This window comes from Castor canadensis, chromosome 6 (assembly GCF_047511655.1).
Source record: "Castor canadensis chromosome 6, mCasCan1.hap1v2, whole genome shotgun sequence".
Classification (NCBI taxonomy): Eukaryota; Metazoa; Chordata; class Mammalia; order Rodentia; family Castoridae; genus Castor; species Castor canadensis.
The window spans coordinates 172,352,907-172,375,231 of NC_133391.1; the positions used below are offsets into that span (position 1 = coordinate 172,352,907).

General features: G+C 46.3%; 1 protein-coding gene across 2 annotated transcripts in view; it reads right to left on the minus strand.

Moving 5' to 3' along the window:
- Positions 1 to 4,114: 4,114 nt before the first annotated feature.
- The window catches only part of Tent4a (terminal nucleotidyltransferase 4A), a 40,925-nt gene continuing 22,714 nt past the window's right edge, over positions 4,115 to 22,325 (minus strand). Inside the window, exons 2-12 of one of the 2 annotated variants that reach the window (XM_074077758.1) lie at positions 21,693 to 21,739; positions 20,265 to 20,385; positions 17,774 to 17,881; positions 17,298 to 17,426; positions 14,890 to 15,103; positions 12,794 to 12,920; positions 11,689 to 11,789; positions 10,892 to 11,064; positions 10,209 to 10,367; positions 7,964 to 8,075; positions 4,115 to 6,373 (exon numbers count right to left, since the gene is read on the minus strand). In XM_074077758.1, coding sequence (XP_073933859.1) covers positions 5,793 to 6,373; positions 7,964 to 8,075; positions 10,209 to 10,367; positions 10,892 to 11,064; positions 11,689 to 11,789; positions 12,794 to 12,920; positions 14,890 to 15,103; positions 17,298 to 17,426; positions 17,774 to 17,881; positions 20,265 to 20,385; positions 21,693 to 21,739 — 1,872 coding nt within the window. In that variant the 3' untranslated portion in view covers positions 4,115 to 5,792. Of the gene's footprint in view, positions 6,374 to 7,963; positions 8,129 to 10,208; positions 10,368 to 10,891; positions 11,065 to 11,688; positions 11,790 to 12,793; positions 12,921 to 14,889; positions 15,104 to 17,297; positions 17,427 to 17,773; positions 17,882 to 20,264; positions 20,386 to 21,692; positions 21,740 to 22,325 lie in introns of both variants that reach the window. The other variant, XM_020175381.2, reaches the window with a different exon arrangement.

Sequence of the window (22,325 nt, forward strand, 5' to 3'; positions counted from 1 at the left end):
CGGCTCATTGTGGCTAGATGCATTTTGTTACTGACATTCATGCCTGTGGTGCTATTTCCACTCTGGGAAGGAGCATGTTTTCCTTTCTAAGTAATTATTAGATCTGGTTAAATAGTTAGAGCAATGGAAACTTGCCCATGAGGACAGTGAAGGTTGTGGAAGGGACAAACCAGTGGCTGCAGGTTGGGATGCTGTCTCAAGCATCCCAGAGACACTAGGGACTTAAGGGGGTTGGGGGAACTGGTTGCATTTTCAAAAGACCACTCCTGGTGCTCTGTGGAGAAAGGGCTGGAGAACAGAGTACAAGCTGGGGGCAGGAGGGGTCCCCCAAGGGGCAGGAGGAAGATACAGAAGGAGGGTGGTGGGCCGAGAGCAGTGGCGTGCAGAGGGGTTGAAGATGTGCCATCTGCCCTCAGAGGAAAAGGTCGATGCCCAGCCTGACAGAGGCTCTCCCAAGAGGCAGGTGACTGCAGGGTGAAGGGAGGGACAGGTTTGCTTGGGGGCCCACTGAGCTGGAAGTCTGGAGACACCTGCATACAGACATCTAGTGGGTGGGCTTGAAAGACAGACCAGGCCGGATATGCTCATGGAGGATGCCACAGCTAGGAGCGCAGAGGAGAAAACACAAAGAGAAACATGCAAAAGAGGCCAAAAGAGGTGAGGGTTTGCAGTGGCTGAGCCTGCTGGGCACCAGAGACAGCAAAGCCTGTGCTGGACTTGGCAGGGGAGCAGTGAGAAGGTGGGAATAGGTGGAAGGTGGGCAAAGGTTGGAGAGGGAAGGAGAGAGGAAGGAGGCTTCCAGAGGGAAGAGACCTTTTGGAAGGGGATGAGATGGGAAACACTTGGTGGGTTCCAGGGCTGGTGGGGCAGAGGAAAAGGATGAATCCAACCCTAGCAAAGGTGTTCCCTGGACAGAAAACAGCCTTCTATGTTGTCTAATTTTGCTGGTGAGGGAGGAAGGTGGTCACGCTGGGGGAGGAGGTCACCTGCCACAGGGGAAGCAGGACATCACATGGCAGGGTAGTAGGGACATGGAGGCAAGAGCTGGACCAAGCAGAGGGCTCAAGCAGTCACTGGGAAGGGGGCAGGGCTGCCTGAGAGCATGAAAGGCCCAGGGGAGAAGGGTCCCCCTCCCTTCTGTTCCTTACCAGCGGGGCCATGGGCCCTCCATGCTCAGTCACTCATCTGCAGCACCCTGGCAGAACCCCGCAGCTCTCCCAGTCCTGGCACAGGGCTGAGGGGCTTGGCTCAGGGAACTCATGCTGGGTTTTGCTAGGAGTTTGGTGAGTAGGGGAGTCTACCACGCAGGCCCTCACGTCCACGAAGCAGGGCACAGCCACGTGAGAAAGGAGACGGTGTGGGAGGAAGTTAGGCCAGGACTGACCCAAGGCCTTGGAGGCATGGGGAAGAGAAGTGAGGAGTGAGCTACAAGCCCTGGGGTGTCATTGAACCATGATGTAACACATGAAAGCAAATGATCCCAGAAACTGTTCTTTTTCCCAGACAGGAGCGTCTTGCAAGTATAAACACTGGCATCATAACCAAGCCCAGCGGGAAACTGTCAGCATTTTTTGAGCCTGAGTAGTTTCTTCATAACCTTTTCAATGCTTCAACCCAGGCTACAGCTGGACTCACTTTTCACTGATAAGAAATCCATCACCAGGAAGCTGCACGGACAGCAAAGCCCGACATGGACCACGTTCTTAGAACCTGGCCAGCCTGACCCTAAAGTAAAGCAAAGCAATTTCTCTAGCTGCCGTGAAAGAAGGGGCCTTGGGCAGGGTCTGCTGAGCAGCAACATGGCTCTGATCTGCCCTTGAGAGGCTGCTTCAAGGTGCCAGGCCTCAGTTCCTCACCTAGAGCACTGAGCTGCTCTAGATGATCCCTAGGACTCTAGCTGCCCTGAGGACACTCTTGAGTTATGGGTGGGGATTTGTGTTGACTGAGGAGGCTTGGGATTGGCCACTGCCATATGTACCTATTGCCATGGAGCCCATTCTCGACTTGATGACATGTGAGCAGGAACAAGAGCAATCTACTTCTCACCCAAAATGTAAATGCCTCACACCTGCACCTTGTTATGGTCCTGTGCAATGGCACAGCTTAAAACATTCAATTCAGGGATCCAGATGAATGTGGTGGGTCTCCGCACTCGTGGTAAAAACAAACCCTGGAGGGCCTCTTGGTGAACTTGCCCACAGCCAGGGGCCCACTGAAGAGAGAACTCAGCCTCCTACTGACACCAGAGCACCTGCCCCTTCCCAGGGTTTCTTGATTTTGCTAGGAATTCACTGAGGCTTCTGATGTCATGAACTGGTCTTTAAGACTGAGTCATGCTGAGGGAGTCAAGATGTGTGATGTCACTCAGAGGTTATCATCTGGGCCCTTCAGATTCTGGGCCAGTGGGGACCAGTCCCTCCCCACAGGCCCCGGAAACCCAGGAAATGAACCATACCTTTAGCTGTTCTTAAGCAGTGAGTTCATCTGCCCACAGTGGATGGATAGTGGCAGCTGCTACCCATTTGAAATTGGCTTCCTTTGGTCATCAAAGGAAGATGGGCACTTCAGGCCAGGCTCTCTCGGTTACGCTATCCCAGATGGTCTGCGTCTCCATAAGGGCAGGGGTGTCTGGATCAAATGTCACCACACCCCATATGAGTCTTGGTGCCCAGAAGGCTGCAGGGAAGGCACCTCAGCCCACATGTACTTCCAGGTATTTCACGTGGGGATGAGGCTGGTGGTCCCATGGCAAGGCAAAGAGAAACCCTGGAACCTGGATAGAAAATGAGTTTACTTGCAACTGTAGGGCTGAAAACTAATGGGTCCCAAAATGGCGTGGCGATCCTGTCAGTTCCAAATGAAGGCTGGGCCACATGGCGAGGCCTGTCAGCTGGCGGGAACAAGAGCTTCCAGTGTGCGTAATACCTGTTCAATGTGCACAGGGTCCTGCTTGGACAGGACAGACTCCTCCGTCCCTTGGAAGCCCCTTACATGTGCTGGCCAATGTGCTGGCCAGGGCAATGACACCCACATTCTTTTCATCCCATTACACCTTGGTAACTGCAATGCCTGCCTCCCACAGGCAACCTGCCCCTCCTAGCTGCCCTGTGGTGGCCTCCTGTGGGTTTGCGCATGTGAAGAGATGGCACTGCTACTTGATAAAACCCAGCGGTCACCAACCCTCGTCTCTCACCCACCCAGTGCCATAGGTGGTCTCGAACCCCCATGTGGGCCCTAAGCGTGTAGCCTGGTCTTGTAGAAACACTACCAGGCTGTGAGCCCTCCCATCCCTGCCATATCCTCCACAGCATCAGCCTTTGCTATTTCACCCCAACTGGCCCCCGCAGATTGCTGCTGATATCTGATGGATTCACAGAGGATTCTGTGCCTCAGCTGCCAGGTCCCTTCTGGAGGCTTCGTTGCCTGAGAGGCCTTCCTGGACGGGCACCAGGCCGACTACCTGTCGTAGTTTGCTACCACCAGGAGGTATTTCTATTGCTTCCACACCTTATTGGAGCTAAGTGCCACAAGGATAGGTCTGTTCTCTGGGGAGCACCTGCTCAGAGTGCTTGCAAGAACTCTGTAGAAGGAGGGATGAGAGTCTTGCCCATGAAGCCACTGTGGCAACACACAAGGCACTATGGCAATGGTTCTAGAGCACACAACAAAGGGGGCTGTGTAGTCTGGAACACAAGAGTTCTGTCACTTACTGGCTGGTAAGACTTCTTACCAAACTTCCTTACACATTGGAGCTACATTTCAAGGTGCACTGGATTGTCTGATAGTTGGAAATATAATGGAAAGTTGACCTAGACAAAGGTTTCATAGCAACGTCTGAAGTCACAGCAACCTATGCAGGCTTGTCAGAAACTGCACAGAAGCATTGTCGCGGACCTTAAGAATCCCTGCCAGCATCAGCGTACAGGACAGAGGGCTTCCGCCACAGGCCCTGCAGTCTGGAGCTCTATGAAGGAAAAACCCACCACCACACCAGCCAACCATGCTCTAGACTGGCACCTGCCCTTTCGCAAATCCTACGCAAACCCAGCAACTGGCTAACTGACATAGAAGCCACCTTACCAGGGAAAGGGAAAGAACAGACTCAAACACAAAACTGGTTTCCAAAGTTTATTAAAAATCAAATAGAAAAACGTTACATAAAAATATGTCAATTTTAGCTTCCACATTGTTGTCCACACACAAAAAAATCGAAACATGATATCTTCTTGTTAAACCTGTAGTGCACGACCACGTTGGTAGCCAGGCCAATTCATTTGGTTCACCACAACAGGAATGGACATGGTACCGGTGTCTGTCTATGGATCGAGCTTTAAAATGCGCACCTAAGGGACGTGGTCCCCCCAGTGGTTTCCTTATGTAGGTTTACAGTCAATATTGCTAACGCGTAGATTAGTACAGGCCTACGGATCAGTGTTTATAAATATGCTTTATCAATAGGTTCACAATTTAAATATTTTTAAATATTTTGGGTGATTCCAATTGTCAAGAACTGCAGACCCTGTGTGCTGTTCTGCTCTGGAATGCCTCCTGGATGCCCACGGTCATAGTTGACAGCCCAGCAAAAGGGTGTGAAGACATGGGCCAGTCCTGCTTCAAGAGGCAGACCCAGACACGCAGAGCCCGTCCTGGCTGGGTGTCCATCCGATTCAGTCGTCGATCTAGAATTCCCACTGCTGCTCATCAGTCAGATGACACTGCAACTAGTTTGTCTCAACATTCTGCACTAGTGGCCTTCAAAGACCGACCTACCTGTAGTGTTTAGTGGGGCCAGAACACCCCATTTTAAAAACGGGAAGTCAGAGGGCCTACAAGATGCAACCAACTCCCAGAACTGTGGTGCTCTGAAAACTCAGGGTTAGGCAGGATGGATATATTCTTGTTCAAAAAAAGGTTACAAAGACAGTGGTTGTTGTGGCAGAATACACTTGCATAGTACACCTGTATGCTTCTGACGCCGGGCACCAGCTGCTTCTGGGCCCATGCTGGGCTGTGCTCTCCTGCAATACATTAAAATACCCCCCACATGCCCTGAGCAGCGGAGGTACTTCTCGGTATTTGCTCTTAACAGAACGAATGCATACTGCTATGCAGATTCCTCAATGGAATCAACGTAATTCCTTTCTCCACATTCCTAAAACTGGGTGCCATTGTCTGTAATGATACTCACCAGGCCCATCATTACAGGCCATGTCACGAAAGCGGACTGAAGCATTTCCACATTCACATTTGCTTAAAGATATTATAATGTGACAACCTTTTCTCCCCTTAGAAAGTTATACTTCTGGCACTTTAAATGCTGGATTTGTTGTCTAGTTTAAAAGAACCCAAACCAAAACGTTAGAACTCCTGGTCAGAACAGGACAGCCTGAGGCCCCACGGCAGGGCTTCCAGGGCACTCATCAGAGGCCCCAGAGCTGAACCCTACAAAAGCCATCAAGGCCACTCAGCTCCTTCACTTGCATCTGACCAAAAGAAAAGACAAAAATAAAACCCCAAACCCCTCATGTCATGGTGTTTGTAATGATGCTCATCAGACAACCAGCCAACACGATGAACCCAACTTAGAAAATGCAACTTGGGAAAGGCTCTAAGCTTTTTTAAAAAAAATTCCCTCCTCCTTTAAATATAACTTATGTGAAAATATGAAATTAAATAAAAAATATCTGAGTTATTGCACAAATCATAAGTTTTCAATATTTACATAGAAAAACAGTTCCAAGGTTTCAAACAAGACGTGAGGGCAGTAAAATGATGGCCTCCAACCCTCCCCACTAGGAAAGACGTGAGAACAGGGCCTGACTCCTCTGCTGCTGTGACAGACACAAAACAGAAGCTCTGAACCACCAAGGAGCAGGCATGGCTGCTGTAAAGCCACAAGAGCACATTCCCGTCCCTGTGCTCCCCAGCCCGCCCTGCTGGGGCGGATGGAGACTCTGGGCAGGTAGACACACGTCCATGTTTAGTAAGGCTTCACAGATGAGCACAAGGAGCTGTTCTGGAAGATGGACGCGACCACCACACAAAGGAACATGCAGAGTGATCAGCGGTGGGCGGGGCAGGCACTCCGGCCTGCAGCTGAGGTGCTGGATGCTGGTCTTGGTTCCCCTGAAGTGCCCAAGGCCACCGGGCAGTTGGGGGTGGGCGCAGCCAGGAGCCATTATCTGCTGAGACTCACAGGCAGGCTGTCCCTCGTGTGTGCGTGCTTTTTCCTCCTCCAGCCAGTACGGTTGTACTGATGGTGTCCCCGATTGCCCACGGGGGGGCGCACGCTTCCACTGCCCACAGAGTTGTAGCCCCCACCCTGGGCATGGCTGTGGGAGCCTTTCATGGATAGTTTCATGCCATTGTGCTGCTGGAGAGACAAAGAGGAAGAGCACTGTTAGAGCACAGCATACAGACCATGTGCCGGCACGATGCCTATGGAAGAATGGCCCTGCCAAGACTGCAGATACAAGGTCTTCAGGCAGCAAGCTCAAGTGGTTAAGAGCTGTATCCACCTCCACTGGTAAGAGGATGGGAACTACAGAAGAGAGAATGTGCAAACGACTAACGTGCAGCTATGTCCACACTGCCACGTCAGGCACATGTCTACATAATACTCTAGAGGCAAGAACAAGAGACACTTGAACTCTGACACTTCATGGACACAGAGCATCCTACCTGTTCAACGATCCACTTGGTAAGCACAGTGGGCCAGTGTCACATTACACAAGTTCACTAGACTCTCCCTTCTAACTTGCTATGTTTGCCCTTAGGAACAAGATGTTCCTTTGCCATTCCTTTCCCCCATCTGTGACCGGGAGCCACCCACGTGGGTCATGCATGCCCTATCTCTTGGGCCTGTGCGTCACTATATGCAGCAGCTGGGTTTGGGGTGCTTCCAAATCATGGACCTTGCACTGCAAAGCAGGCAAGAGAAAACACAATTTGGCTTCCAGAAGATTCAGAGCAAAACAAACAGCAGGAAGAGGTGAGAAGAAAGGAAAGCAGATCAGAAGCAACAAAGGCTGCTCTCTCCTGCAAAATTGTAACTTCATCCTGTTTCTGACAGGGTGGCACAGCAATGCAACAAAGGCACTACTGCTACAGGATTGTTAAACCTAAGGAGTGTTCTATTATGTAACTCTTAATAAAATAATCAGAAATTAATGATAAGGGGTTGAACCAACCCTCAGTAACAAAAAAGAATTTACAGACAAAATAGGATTAGGTAAGACAAAGAGGAACTGTCTGAAGCAAGAGTTGTGAACACTAACATAAGCACCCAGGTCTCATTGGATCCCAGGGAAAAATATCAGACCCTGTACAGGATTCCTGCTGGAAGACTTGAGTCACAATTCTCCAAGCAGTCGGGCATGTCAAGAGCAAAGGCACTTCGTGAGGACCTGTCTGATCAGTACAGATTTCTAATGCACTAGTTCTAGGTGGAGAGACGCCATGGGGCATGGTTCAAGCACTCCCAGGGTCCCACTGAGCGCTGAGAGCACACCAAACCAGGGCCTGGCCATGCACCCCTTCCCTTCACCCGGGCATAGCAGAAAGCTACTTGGTAAATACAGTACCATACACAGGTGTGGCAAGAGTGTAGCAAGATTTCTTGGTTTTATCCATTGCTTCCTGAACACTAAAGTATTTATAAAATGAACTTAAGTAAATGAGAAAACAAAGTAGTCTGTGTTTAGAACCCCACTTATTTCAAATTTCAGTTTTATGGTAATCAATTCAACAAAGAATTGAGTGATACTGCGTGGCAACAAAAATATATTACATTGTAAAGTAGTTTAAAGTTTTCTTTAGAAAGGAAAGAAAATGAACTTGAATGACCCCAAAATATCTTCCCTTTTAAAACAATTTCTGGGATTCTTCCCCTGGGGAAGAAAACATGACATGCTAGCCCACCTGGAGAAGTTGCAATGGTTACACATGGCAGGGTGGCACACACCTTGTGATACAGATGAGGACTGGACAGTGGGTTGGGGGATGCCGAGGGAATGGCTGGGGAAGACACATGACGGACAGCCTTCAAGGACGCACTTCCTTCCACACCAGCCTGTCTGCAAGGAACAGGGGCAACGCCAAGGGTCGGCGGAGGGATAGCAAACCTGGTCTAGGAGTAAAACAGAAACATTCATAGCTTCCTACAAAGTGACAGCACCAAGTCCAAGCCTATTCCAAAGAGTGGGGCTCTTTGTGAACACCCCATTTGTACATAGGCTCAATAAAACAGTTTGTATTTTACCATGATCTAATAATATATCCTTTCATTGGAAATCAAACAAATTATTACTAACAATTACAAAATGAAGTATGCCCAGTAAACCAATTCATAAAGTTCTAAAACTCACTGAAGACCAAATTCACTAAAAACCTACAGCCATAAGAACTACTGCTCCTCGAATCTATGGAAAGAGCCTCAGGGTAAACTCCCCACTCCAACCTGAGCTGAACACAGGGACCACAGAGAAAGGACAATGAGGACAGGTGGCAGCTCCTTCTTGCCTCCACTCTATTCCTGGGCTGTTCTATTTCTGCATCGCCCATTTCCAGAGGGATACTGGTGAAAGTCACTCCTTAGATTTGAGGTGATGCCCCAATCTCATCTAAGCATCATGTGTGTTTACCCCAAAGACCTCTTAGAGGGAGACTGCAGCTTCTGAGGGGAGTGGACGGAGAAGATGATACTCACAGGCAGGTCTTCAGGGGATGGAGAAAAGCAGCTGCAGGGACAGCAGAGCACAACCTCAATGCTTTGTTACACTTTACTAAAATCGTATAGTAGGGATCCCAGTCAAGGAGTCCAAGTTTCTGGTATCACCACAAAACCACACCTGGTCCTCTGCTCTGCAGGGCTTTGCTCCCCAGGGAACTGGGTTCCCAGGAAAGCAAGCTTAATTCCTCAGGGTCTCTTAACAATCTCCAATGTCATCCCTGTCAGACTTGGAAATCCTATCTTGAATGGGTGGCCACCATTTTGTCAGCAGCACAGGGATGCAGGTCATGTTTTAAGATGGCATTTTACTTAATTATTCCATTAGAAGTAAAATGAAAAAGTGGGCTCAGCCTTGTGCGACCATTCTACTGATGTGAATACTTTACCCTGGCTCATAGATAGCAGAGAACAGATTTTTAAATTTAAGTGACAAACTGGGCCACAACACCACTTTTCTTAGACACCATAAGGGCTCACATTCTTAAGACTATATGAGGACTGAGGTGTGGTACTGCATTTGGCTCTCAGAGGCATGGAGTTAAAGAAACACCTCTGTGATAGTCACATGGTCATATGTCAGGCCAGTGGCATGACCACTGGACACAAACAAGCTTATCTGAGCAAAATTTAATAGTTTAAACAATTGCCTCAGAATTTTACTTGTATGCAGTAGATAATGGTTTGTAACCTGGGCTGCACTTTTTTGGGCAAGGTGTGTCAAGTGCTCGCTAATGTTGTAACCATGAAGCTGTCTGCAGTGAGTATCTCAAGGCCTCAGGGTATCTCCATGAGAACAGCTCCCCAGCAGAGCCAAAGCACTCCAAGAGACCCATATGCTTGTTCCTAACTGCTTTAAACTCAACTCACAGTTCAAAGTTAAGTTTCACTTTCAAGTAAATTTATGTGTTGGGTTTATACAATATTCAACCAATGTATAATTGAGATACACATACAAAATTCAGTGTTGATAAAATTCTCTTTTAGACTTCTAATTTTAAAACAGAGGACATTTTCTAACACAAAAAGTCCCTAAATAGTACGTAATTAATAATACAAGAAAAGTCCAAGTTCATAGTGAAATGCTGAAAGCCTAAACATTGAGATTGTAAGAGGAGTGAGTGACTAGCATCAGAGTCCCTCTCCTCCGAGATGACCCAGGACAGGGGTCTCCTGCTGGACACTGAGGTAACGTACAGAAAGACAGTCAATTTGGTCCCTGTCAAAAAGCATTTCAATACTGAAGGACTAGTCTCCTCATTGCTAGCTTAAGACATTACAGCCTCCCTATCAATAGGGACAGAGACTATCTTTTGCACAACAAGAACTGCATTGTACCAACCAAAAAATGAGAAAGCTCCCATAGCGATAGAAAGGTTTTAGCCTATCAAAGACACAAAACTGCCATCATTCTCCTGTGATGCATTTCACAGCTCAAACGCTGTATCCGGGACCCATCCCCAGGAAGGGAACACTGTACCTGATTGTTGGTTGTCATAATCAGCGTTCTTGAAGTAGTGGGCTGAGGTTTGCCAGCGGGTATTGGCAAGGCAGCAGGTAAGCTGGCCATCAGAGCAGTTGGTGCTTGTAGGCTGAATTGGTAAACACTGGGTGTGGTGCACGGTGGTGTGTCCGAGTCCTGGAGTTCAACACAAACAACAAGGAGAGCTGTACACCACGGCGGTGCCTCTAAAGGATACAACAGAGTGCCTGCATGGAGGTTCGCCCTGAAAGGCCATTACAACCAGTCTAGCTTCTGAGCAATAGGCAGCCCAAGTCTATTCACAATGCCTTCAAGTCATTTCAAGACTAAAAGAGTCTATGTTAAATACAGGTGAGATGCTGGAGCTTAACTTTTCTTTTTAATCTCCAACTAGGTTTTTAAAAAACTATTCAAAAAGTCTGTGTTTCAACTGTGAGTGCCACTACTGCTCCTGACCAATGGGTCACATGAGCAACGAAGACCAAAGACCAGGGTTTTCATCTTGTGGCGGGGGGGGCAACCCAATACAGACTATGGGGTGTACCCACAGACAAACAGACACATACACATGGAAAGAAAGGGTGACTGAAATGGAGGGACAGGTTTTAAAACTATGCGACGATGAATACCAGGGATACAAAACACCCGACAGAAGCCCCAGAGGGCAAGGGCACACTCACAATGTCACTTCCAGAAAGTGAGGACACGGATGAAGCAGAAGAGCCTGAAGAGAGGAGTTGGGGGCTGGACAGGGACAAAGTAAGGCGCTGGCTGTAGGGCGAGCCAGGCTCTCGGTTCTGTGTCTGCTCCCCATTGCACGTGGTGACTCGCTCTTTGATCTTAATCCTGTTGTCTGGGATGAGAAGCAAGACCAGGTCACTGCACAGTCCAGATGCACTTCATGCCCTACGGCCACCATCAGGCACAGGCACTGTTGAGTCCTGCCATGCTGCCAGTGTGGCCGGCAAACTGAACTTGTAATTTTAATCTGTTTTATAAACTATTCGGTTAGATCCTGGAAAACATTAAACTGTGTTTGTAACAATATGGGTATGTGATTCATCTTCACCTGTAGCTTTTATGAAATCTAAATGCAAATCAGATATTTCTAATGAAAATTTAGCATCCTAAAAAGGATGTGTATTTCAAAGTACAGAAAAGAGATGTAACATGTCTCAGTAATTTCTTATGCTGATTACATGTTAAAATATTCGTGTCTTGAGTGGGAGTTATGCAGGATTAAAATTAATTTTCACATTTCTAATGCAGCTTTAGAAACTCTGTAACTCCATGGGTGGTGCACATTACTGTTCTATGGGACAGTGCTGGTCTAGAGCTTTCAGTTTCTAATTGAACTGCGTATCAGAAAACCCAGCTATTTTGTTAGTTTGAACAATCTACAAGGGAAGGACAAAGAGGTACTTCTCCATTAATTCAACAGATGGTTGAGATTCACATGGCTGAATCAGCTGCTCACCGAGGTCTGGCGACGGGTGGATTCTGCTGCCCCACTTCTCTTTGATCCACCTCCGATAGTCGATCACTTCCTGAGTTACTTTGATGATTCTTCCTAAAGTACTGTAAAGGGACAAAATTGGACCCCTCTAGAGTAGCCACTTGGTACAAGATTATGCCATCTTGTTAAAAAGCAGAAGTGAGCTATCTTTACAAAACACTTGTGAGTTCTGATGTTTAGCTCACACTCACTCTGAGACCACAGTGCAGGAAGTGGGTGCACTCACACAGAAGTCCTCACACCTATGTCCGTCTACACAAGACACCTGCTTCAATCCAGTTCGTGGCTAGGGGAACCCAGCCTTTCCACTCCCAATGACCACAACATTCTGATACTTTCATTTCCCAGTGCAAAGGTGAGAATGGAGAGACCCTGCCAAGAGACACTAAACGCCCATCACCAGGCCCAGGACTGACCCTGAAACACAGTATACAAGTATCGAATGTCACCCTGTAGCCTCTACCACCACCACTGTGGTTAGAGGTTGTCAAGACAGGCCTCCAAGTCTCTTTACTCCATGGTGCACCCCAGAACAGAAGTAAAGGCACTCCCAACTACCATCTCCACAATCCTGGTCTTCCTCTCCACTCCCATTTTCTCTCCCTTCCTCCCCACTACACCGCAGTAGCAGAATCTGGGGTCAGAAATAAATATTTCTAGCTCTCAAGAAAGTGGGTACTACAAAAAGGCTTTGAATATAGAATGAAGGACAATCGTACATGACGGAGAAGGGGCAGAGCTAAGACCTCAGATATGCTTTCATTCAGAAGCTGTCTGCACATCTGAAGGCTGTCTGGAGGAACAGCATCATTGAAAAGCTTGAACATCTCCCAATAGGAAATACCCTAAAGAAAATGTCACCTCTCCAAATAAATGCTCAACTCTCAACCACAGATGAACCAAATACAGCCATCCTGAATCCCTAAAAGGTCTTCCTTTATCAACATGTGCAAGTTCTACTAAAATATGACAGGGCAATTTCACAGAAGCAAGTGACACAGGAAAGGTTTAACTGCCATCCCACAGAAGAGGTGAGCCCAGAACACAGATGTAGGACCTCAGTTACCTTTCAGAATCCCTGTTGGGATAGGACCTGGCAAGCGGTGACACAGCGTGACTGAGTACAATGTAGGCATAGTCAAACACCTGCTTCACCTGCATGGCCCCATAGGAGCTCCGGCCAACGTCATTTCCTGCAACAGAAAGGCAGATGTCAGTCTTGGCCTCAGACCTGAAGCCTTTTTCTAAATGTTTTCATCTTTTTCATACAAGTTATTGTGAGTCAAGCCCTTACCACCAAATTGCTTCCAGACTGTAACAGCAAATCCAAGTCAGGCTAACACAATAGGAGTGCATGGAAATCAGCACCTGTGAATGCACTGCTAATCACTGTGCATGGCTCATGGCATGCACATGCATAGAGACTCAGTGTGCAGCAGACTGTGTGGCCACAGTCTACTATCAGCAATAGTGAAGCATCAGTCACTGGTGGAATGACTCCCCACATGGCAAAACACACAAGGAAACCAAAGCCCAATGCTGACCAGCAATGCCCAGTTGCCATGACTGATGACCCCAGAATTATAAGTCCTTCAAATGACCTCATAGCATCAAATACAGCTGTAGTTCACTGAGCACACTGCTATTCATGGAGCCTGCAGGACGCAGACCCTTTAGGATAGAATGTCCTAGATATGAACTCTCGGCTATTAAAACTGGATAGACAGTAATTGAAGTTACCAAATAAACAGTCAAAAGGAGCTTCATTTTTATAAGAAAGAGCAGTTTCAATTACTAATTTATATATAGCTCGTTCTTCGTAAGTCAGGTTGCGTACAGAATTTTTAAGGAGGTATTCTAAGAACTAAAATGTTATCTTTTCTAGGTTGAACTGTAACCCAGTGATAACACAGGCTTTTGTTTTTCAAGTGTAGTTAAGCAGACACTGATGATGACGATGGAAGTCTCCAGCGTGATAACACGGACACACGGATGGGGAGACACTGCCATTTGCTACCACGAAAAGCACTTTTCCAACACTACAGAATAAACTGTGTCGCTTAAAAACCACAACAAAACAGGACAGTACATTTTCTTTCAAAAGATTTTTAGGAAACAAATCTCACCCTAGAAGCCATAACACAAAATAAAACTAATTGCTGAATCTGATATTAAAACAAAAAATGTACAGAAGCAGAACAATAAAAATTACCAGCTCCACCAAACCAGAGGGGCAGGGAGTATGGTATGTGTAACAAGAATGATTCCCCAACATAAACAACCAGTAAGAGGACAGTTCAGCAGACAAATGGATGAAGTACACAAAGCTGCATCAGACAGAAATACAAAGGGGTGATGCACCTGGAACTGGCCTTCTCCACAACCTGTTCTGTCATCTGTCTGTCAGTGACTCTTACCACCAACAGTAAGAACGGTGTCTCACCTAATAGATACTCAATAAACATTTGTGGACTAGGTAAGTAGCAATGTGTCTAACGCCACTATCATTTTAAAAATGTAAGTTAGAATTTATATCACACAGTTTCTTCAGGTTGGCAAAGACTGTCGCCAAGAGTATGGAGACATAAGCCCTCTTAAATACCAGTGAGAATGAAGCTGGAACACAGAGCCCAGCCTTGGTATCTTGAACATGTCGACCCTCTCCTAGAAGGCATTCTATATACATGAGAAGGGAGGGAGGGTCAAGGATATATTGTTAAGTCAAAAAGCAAAGTGCAAATTTGTGCTGTGAGAAGACATTTCATCAGTAAGATGGCAATAGTAAGTATTAACATGCACATAGGAAGAATATGAAGAAATGCTCATCCAAGCAGGAGAATATGACATGACTTGCTTTCTCTAGTACATAACACTTCTCTCTGGGAAGTGACTGGCTCACGGTAACACTTTTGCAGCCTGAGAAAACTGAACTTTTTTTTCTTAATTCTGACTGGTTACACGAATGTGAACACTTTAAAAGACAACAAGCTAATTAGAAGAAGTAAATAGGAATTGTGAAAGTGTCATAAGGAAGGCTGTTGGCACAGGAGGAACTAGCACCTGGAGAGATGAACTGCCCTGGGGGGACCTGGGGCGGGGGGCAGAATCCCACTGGGTCCCTGAAGCCTCCTGGTCCCCAGCCATGGGAGTGAGGTGCCTTACCAGGCAGCAGGGGGTCCTCAATGCACAGCATCGACGGTCTGTACCCACTGGTCATGGCTTTCATGATCTCTTCTTTGGCGATATAGGCACCTCCTTCTTTTATTCTAATACCAGTTTTCAAGTAATTAAAATTTCTTCCATAGAGTTCAAAAAACTCTACAAGAAGCATTCCAAGGTTTTCATCAGCTCTCCGGGCATCAATTCTTGGATGCAACTGTAAAAGCAATGCAGCCACAGTCTGTATGGACTCAAGACTGAACCAACAATGACAACATACACGTCTAGCAGCCTCTGCAGGGAACCACCAGGAAGTCACACTCGCTTGTCAGCATGGGACAATGTATGAGTAGCAGCAAGGCCTCTGTCAATGAAGGGGACTCAAAAGAAAGAAGAGATCCAGATCTGAATGTTTTATTATACTTGAGGTCCTGAAACTGATAACCCATACAGTGCCTTCCTACAACCACAGACATCTGATTAGCTGCATGTTGCCAAACACTGATAAACTGACCATATTCTGCTCAATCTATTCATCTGGACACTGGATGTAATTTTATACATTCTATTCATCTTATTATTATTGCAAAATGTAACCAATAGGTGGCAGTATTAGATTAAATGTTACCACACATTACCACTTAAAAGCAGTGAAATGATTAATTTTAACTGTACATAGGTAATTAGTATTGTATCACAATATTTATAGCAAACTCATATCCTGTTTGTCATACAGATCAGCATGAGGCATGATTCAGTGCCACACTTTCTTCAAGCAAGCAATGGCCTTGTTCTGACCCTGAGCCACCATCCCCTAGCAACTCTGAATGTACCGACTGAACAGACTGCAGCTGTGGAACTATCACTATTTAAATGAAATCAAAGAACAGCTTGTCAGTCTCACTAGCCACACTTCCAGGAACTCAGTAGCTGCATGTGGCTTGTGGCCTTCCTGTTGGGCTCTGCAGATATAGAACTCTGTCCTCTGCACAGAAAGTCTACTGGACAGTGCCAACCTTGACAGCAATGGTCAAACATATCAGAAAGTCCTGACCAAGCAAAATGATTGAAAATGTGAAACACAGAGCACCAAGAGGAGACAAGTATTTTTAGGACTCAGAAGAATTTTAGCTTCTGAGGATTTGCTTATTTTCACCATACAAGCAGAGCCTTTTCATTTTTGCCTCAACTTTATTCCCTTCGCTATTCCTTGCCTTTAAATCAAATCAAATATACAAGAGTCAGCCCAGAGCAGGCTCTGGCCTTCTTCCCTGGATCAGCCAGGAAATCAACATGGGCACAACAGGCAAAGCACAGGGATCGGCAGATTATACTTCCTCTCCCCTCAGTGTGGCCCCGATGAGGTCCTACCCTGATGCAAGTACCCCACAAAGGAATACAACAGGAAGGAGGCTCTGGGCAGGTCCACATGTGGTACATGCAGGTTGTAAGTTAAGTCATAGTTGCCATTACTATGGTGCTACTTGAATGAGACCAAATCAGGAATCGATGAAGAACTAAGTGAAGAACAGAGGGTGTGTTTGATGCAAAGTAATATCCAAGCACTATGGAAAGTCTGTGAGGCCACATTACTGAGGGGAAGTGGAAGGCAGGCAAGATGATCCAATCAGGAAGGTGACAAACAACCTGGAGTATGCTGTGCTTTCACTAGTGGAAAACCCTGCAAACCCCAACAGGAACCTCAAGCTCACTTACAAGTTCTGTTTAAGAGATTACCAATGTATCAGGAAAATACCAAGTTCTAAACATAAAATCCTCACTAAGCGTGAAAACAAATACTGATCTAATGATAAAACACAGAGGAGTATTTTAAAAAGCACAAGCATCGCTAATGGATACCTTGCAGTGTTCAACACCTACACAGGTCTGCTACTGACAGATTTTCCACTATGTTACTCAACAAAATAAGGACCATAGATAATTTAAGACAAAATACTGATGATTCATGAATCTTAAAAGGCTTTCTTAAATTGTTCCCCATATCTAGCACCCAAGTTTATTGTGAAATTTTTTTCAGCATAAATCACAGGCAAGTGCGAGCAAACAGTTTTTTACTATCTATGAAGGAATGAAGACTTTCTCCATATCAAAAAAAAGGACTTCCCTGAGCTTAAACAGACATCACCTGACTCCTGGCACCAGCTGAGCACCTGCATGCACACAGGAAAGCCACTACCAATCCAAGCCAAGGAAGCAGCAGGAAAGCACATGGCCAGGACAACTCCATGACACAGGCAAAGAAACGAAGGCTCTGCCAAGCCAGGGCAGAACCAGAGAGGGGAGAGACAGTAAGGCCTGCTGTCGCCCAGGAAGCAACCACCCAGAGCATCAGGAGACTCCCACTTTCCACACCCCAGCTCAGACATTCCCGGGAGAGAACACATACATACCTGCAGGAAACTGATGGCCATTAAAATGAGGCTGTATGAGCTAATTCCACCTGTAAAAACTTCATTCAGGTCCCTCTGCAGAAGGAACTGTTTCAATACTAAAATCAAGTAAGGCAGCAATGAATATTTCTGCAAAATCCAAAAGAAAGATTTACCAGTTAGATAATATACTTTCTCTCGCCCACCTCGAGGCTCTGGGTCAGTCAGTGTCAGATTTTAGGGGCCTAAAGACACAGCTCTCTAAAATAAGACCCTGCTTTAGGAAATGGCTACTCAAGAAAATCAAACGAGAAAAACATCTATGGATTTTCAAATTATCCCTAGAAACCATATTGCTAGGATATCATTAGCGTGTACAGTCCACATTGTTAATGATGGCTACATTCAGCTAAAGCGCTCTAACATTTGTAAAAGAAATGGCACCCTACGTAAGGCCTCGATTCCTTGACTGTGTTGTGCAAACTTGCCAACAGTACCTTCATGTAATTCTTGATGAACTCTGCTGCCCGGACACCAGTCTCCATGTTAAAGCTGATGTCAACTTTAACTTCAGTCTCCTGATCAGTGAGTTTTATTATCGGTACCTATAAAGATTGAATTTAAAAAGTTGTGCTTTAATTTGCCACATCCTTCACAGCCAGGCATCAAATTATCTCCAAAGTTGTATAGGGGTTTTCATTTTCTTTCTTATTCAGGAAAGGGATTAAAACCCAGATTTTAAAAAGCAGGGGACATTGTGAGGAGTTAACCTCAGTGGTGCTTAGAAACCAAGATGATGGCCAGTGCTGTCCTCACAGCAGTGATCAGCCTCTGCCCACTCGTGTTGGCAGACTGCTGGAAAGCAAGGAGTAGACAGCCAAAGGGGACCAGTGCAGAGGGGCAGCAGGGAACGGGTGGGAAGGCCAATGAGAAGCCATATCACTTGTATCTACAGATGGTCCCCCACTTGTGCTTGGTACATTTTTTGAAAACCACACAGACACCCAAATTCTGGAAATGAATACTAACACTGCAGTATTTATTTGGGGGTGGTTGTTCCACACAGATCCCTCACTCTGGGCCCCTGAGCCCAAGATGGTATTATGGGAGGATGGGCAGCAGAGAAGAGAGTGCTACCCCTCAGCAGCTGACATGGCCCTCAGAGAAAAGGAAAAGCTACTCAGTGCCCAAGGTGCTATGCAAGCTGGGAGACTAAGCAGAGACTGCAGCACTACTCAAGTTATTGTCTGTCCTCCAGAATGTTCTGGAACTCAGGAAAATCAGGCCCCTCTTTACCTCCTCTACATCTAACTAATGAAACCTGGCAGAAATTCCCACCTGACTCACTGCTGTCCAGATGGCCCCATTTTCATAAACTGCACAAACATGAATGGACAAAAAAAGGAGAGAGCCAGAGGGACAGAGAGAGTGGATCCCTCCCTGAATGAGGATGAAAGAGGGAAAGGGACAAGGATATATGGCTTAGAGTCAACGGGCCACAGCAGAGGCCCTGAAACATGAATGCACTGCCTCTGGCTGGCTGTTCAACCCACCTTTGGCTAACTGCCTTGTTCTGCAAGGGCAATGACATGCCACCTTGGGCTAATTACATGCCTCAGTGTCCTTACCTATAAAATGTGAAGGACAACAGTCTGTCAGTGAGAGAGGCTGGTAGCACTAACTGCAATTCGGTCTTAACCATCTTACAAAGTGGCCAAAGCTCAGCTCCAAGCAGAGCTCAGGGGAGAACATGGTCTCACCTGGAAATGGGCCTGGAGGGAGGGAGCGCCTGGGTGCTAGCCTGCTCTGTGCATTCAGTCACAGGGGCAGTGATTCAGTGCATGCACTTTGTGAAGACGCAGAAAAATGTTCACCTCATTTTCAGAGTGCAGGTTTACAACTGAAACTCTCTCCCATCCCAGTTAAAAGCACCTGACTGAGAACAGGCACTGAAGAGTCTGTGGAGCAACTGTTCATTGGATCATGATGAGCAGATGAAACCCCCACCTTCACCTCTGACCATCTATCTGTTCAGACACTGCCGGATGTCATCACACATCAGACAAGCTGACACGCCAACTCAACACTGAGTCGATACTAGCCAACAGCCCAGCTAAGCTGGTAACTGCCACCTAGCAGGCAAGGGACTTATAAGTCTGTCTATCTCTATCTCTATCTATCTGAGGTACTGGAGTGTAAACTCAGGGCCTTACCACTTGAGCCAGCCTTCTTCAGTTATTTTTCAGATAGTGTCTCATGTATTTGTATAGGGAAGGTCTCAGACCTCAATCCTCCTACCTCTGTCTCCTGTGTAGCTGGGATTACAAATGTGCATGACTTGCCCAATTTATCTTTTGAGATAGAGTCTAACTCCCCCCTTTCACCAGGCCTCAAACCTCAATCCTCCTGTCTTCACCTCCCAAATACCCTGGAATTATAGCTCAGAGCCATAATGCCGAGCCCTAATTTTGAACTGTTATAAACATTAAGTTCACATCAGGCAATCTCTTACAGCTTCTCCACAAGATAAGAGCTTTTTCATATGCAGACACAGTTTTTGAGCAGCAAAGGGGGCAGGTAAGTTTTCATTGCTTGAAGATAACTTAGCAAAAGGTCATCTTTTTCCATATCATAACTGAAAATGCCATGCTCTGATCGCTTAGATACACACTCCAGAATGGGCAGTGCTAAATGCTGGCTTCTCCCCTCTTTAGATATTCCACTCCTTTCTTTAGTCCTCCTACACAAATGGACATATATATTTTAGAGCCAAGAGTAGTCTGAAGATCTCACAAATCTCAACATTTCAGATTGTCACTGAACACGTTCTCAGCCGGTTCTGATGAAAAGTAATAAGCATATTTACACCAAAAATGTAGCCAGTAACTGCCATCAGGCAGCATGAGCCAGTCATGCCAGCAGATCACAGGCTGCCTGTGAGGCACAGAGGCCTCCTGCATGGGTAGACGGGCACAGGCCCACACTCACTGTAGCTTTGTCAAGGACTTTGATGGAACACGGCTCAGCCACATTGTGCTTCCGCAGAGCTTGCTCCAACAACTGCAAAGGAGGACGCTCCCACTTCCCAAAGACCACCAGGTCTATGTCACTGAACAGAAAAGAAAGACACATCAGCGGGGGAAGGGGGGAGAAATGACCCAAACGTTGTATGCACATATGAATAAAATAAAATGAAATAAAAAGAAAGAAATGCACATCAGCACCATCAAGCGGCCAGTGTGGGAGGGCCAGCACTACAGAATGCTGCCTCCATCTCCCTCAGGTCCATGACACAACCCATCAAGCACTTCACCCTCGGGGATGGAACGCAATTTGTTTAAGGGCACCCCCACTGCAGCAGGCAACCCAGGAGTTAAGATGGAAATGCTGCTCTCAAAACCAAGCGGCAGCTCACAGCTCCAGGCGCCCACTCCTGTACTGTAAGCAGGGCTCATGCTTGCTGGCCAGGGATCCCTGAGTACCTTGAGTCTGTTCAATGACTAGTGTCCCTGCCAGTGCCAATCCCCAAATTCTAACGTCATAGCCATGTCAGCCTCCGAATGCTGACTAGCAGCAGGTTAACAGAGAATTTTGATGAAATGATACACAGGAAATTTATTTGGATAATATAAAGAATTCTTAGTAAGAAAACATTTTACAACGTGAATTTTGCATTTTTCTACTATATATAAATCTTCACAAAATAGTTTAAATAGAATTGTGCTTCAATCTCCATTAGAACTTTATAAAATCAATTTTTCCAAAACATTAGAACATTCTCTACTGCACTTCCTTCCCCCACTCTTGCTCTGATTGGAATATCTTCTCCAAACCTCACAGTGAAACGTGGCTGCTAACACAACAGCGCCGAGACAAGACACCTTTAAGAGGTTGTGGGGATTCCGCCTTCATGAAGGAATTAAAGCTGAGATGCAGGAGTAGGCTAGTCACAGGGGACTGTTTGCCATCCCCACCCCCAACTATTTGATGCCTTCCACCAGGTTACAATGCAGCAAGAAGGCCTCACCAGATAGTTCCCTCAATCTTAGACTTTAAAGCCTCCAGAACTGGGAGGCAAATAAGCTTCTATTGCTCCACAGTTCACCCAGTGTGTGGAATTCTGTTACAGTAGCAGAAAACAGACTAAGTTTCTCATCTGCCTTCCTGTTTCTAGTGCCCAGCATTACTGTACTCCAATAAATTAAGTACCAGAAGAAAAACACCAATCAGTTCATCATCATAATACTAAATTAAATTTTAAATTCCCTCTGTGCTCCCCAATCGTTTCCTGTAGCTGGCATTTCTAGCCTCAGACTTGATTACAAAAAACATTCATTTAGCCCTTAATGAGCACACAGGCACGGTCCACCCCAATAAGCATAGACACTTGCCCACACAGTGTGATCTGGTACTCACCTTGTTGGAAGATAGAGCCCTGTACTAAAGCTGCCAAATATCTGCACCTGAAAGCAAGCATGAGCATCTTAACACACAGCCCACAATTCAAGAAGGCATGCTTCCTTGCTTCTTCCTAATCCTTGGGTAACAAGTAAAAATTTTGGAAGTTAGAGAAAATGGGTAAAAATCCTGCAACCAATAATTAGAGAATGCCCTTCATCTCTTATTAAATACCAGCCTCACAAAGAAAAATTTCAAAAAACTCACAACTGAGATGACTCAAGGCTGAGCAATTTTCAGCCAGTTGCAAACCTTTCAGTAATTTCTCAAACACACAGGTAAGGTACTGGGGCAGGGCTTCCTCCTAAGCACTCAAGTTTAAAGCCAAACATGTACTTCATTTTCAAAGCAGAGGGGACACTGATAACACAAGGCCCTTCAGCACCAGGGACCAAAAGCTCCACATCACCCCTCAGGACCCAGTGGTCATGCGAGAGAAGAGTGGCATGGCGAGAACAGGAGCATCGGGCCAGCAACCTGGTCAGAGGGCCTGGGTCACACTGTCCACACCAAGCACCCCCAAATGCCCTGTACCCCACCTCAATGGATACTCACTCATTCATGTGAAAATGAGATGTAAGAAATACGTCC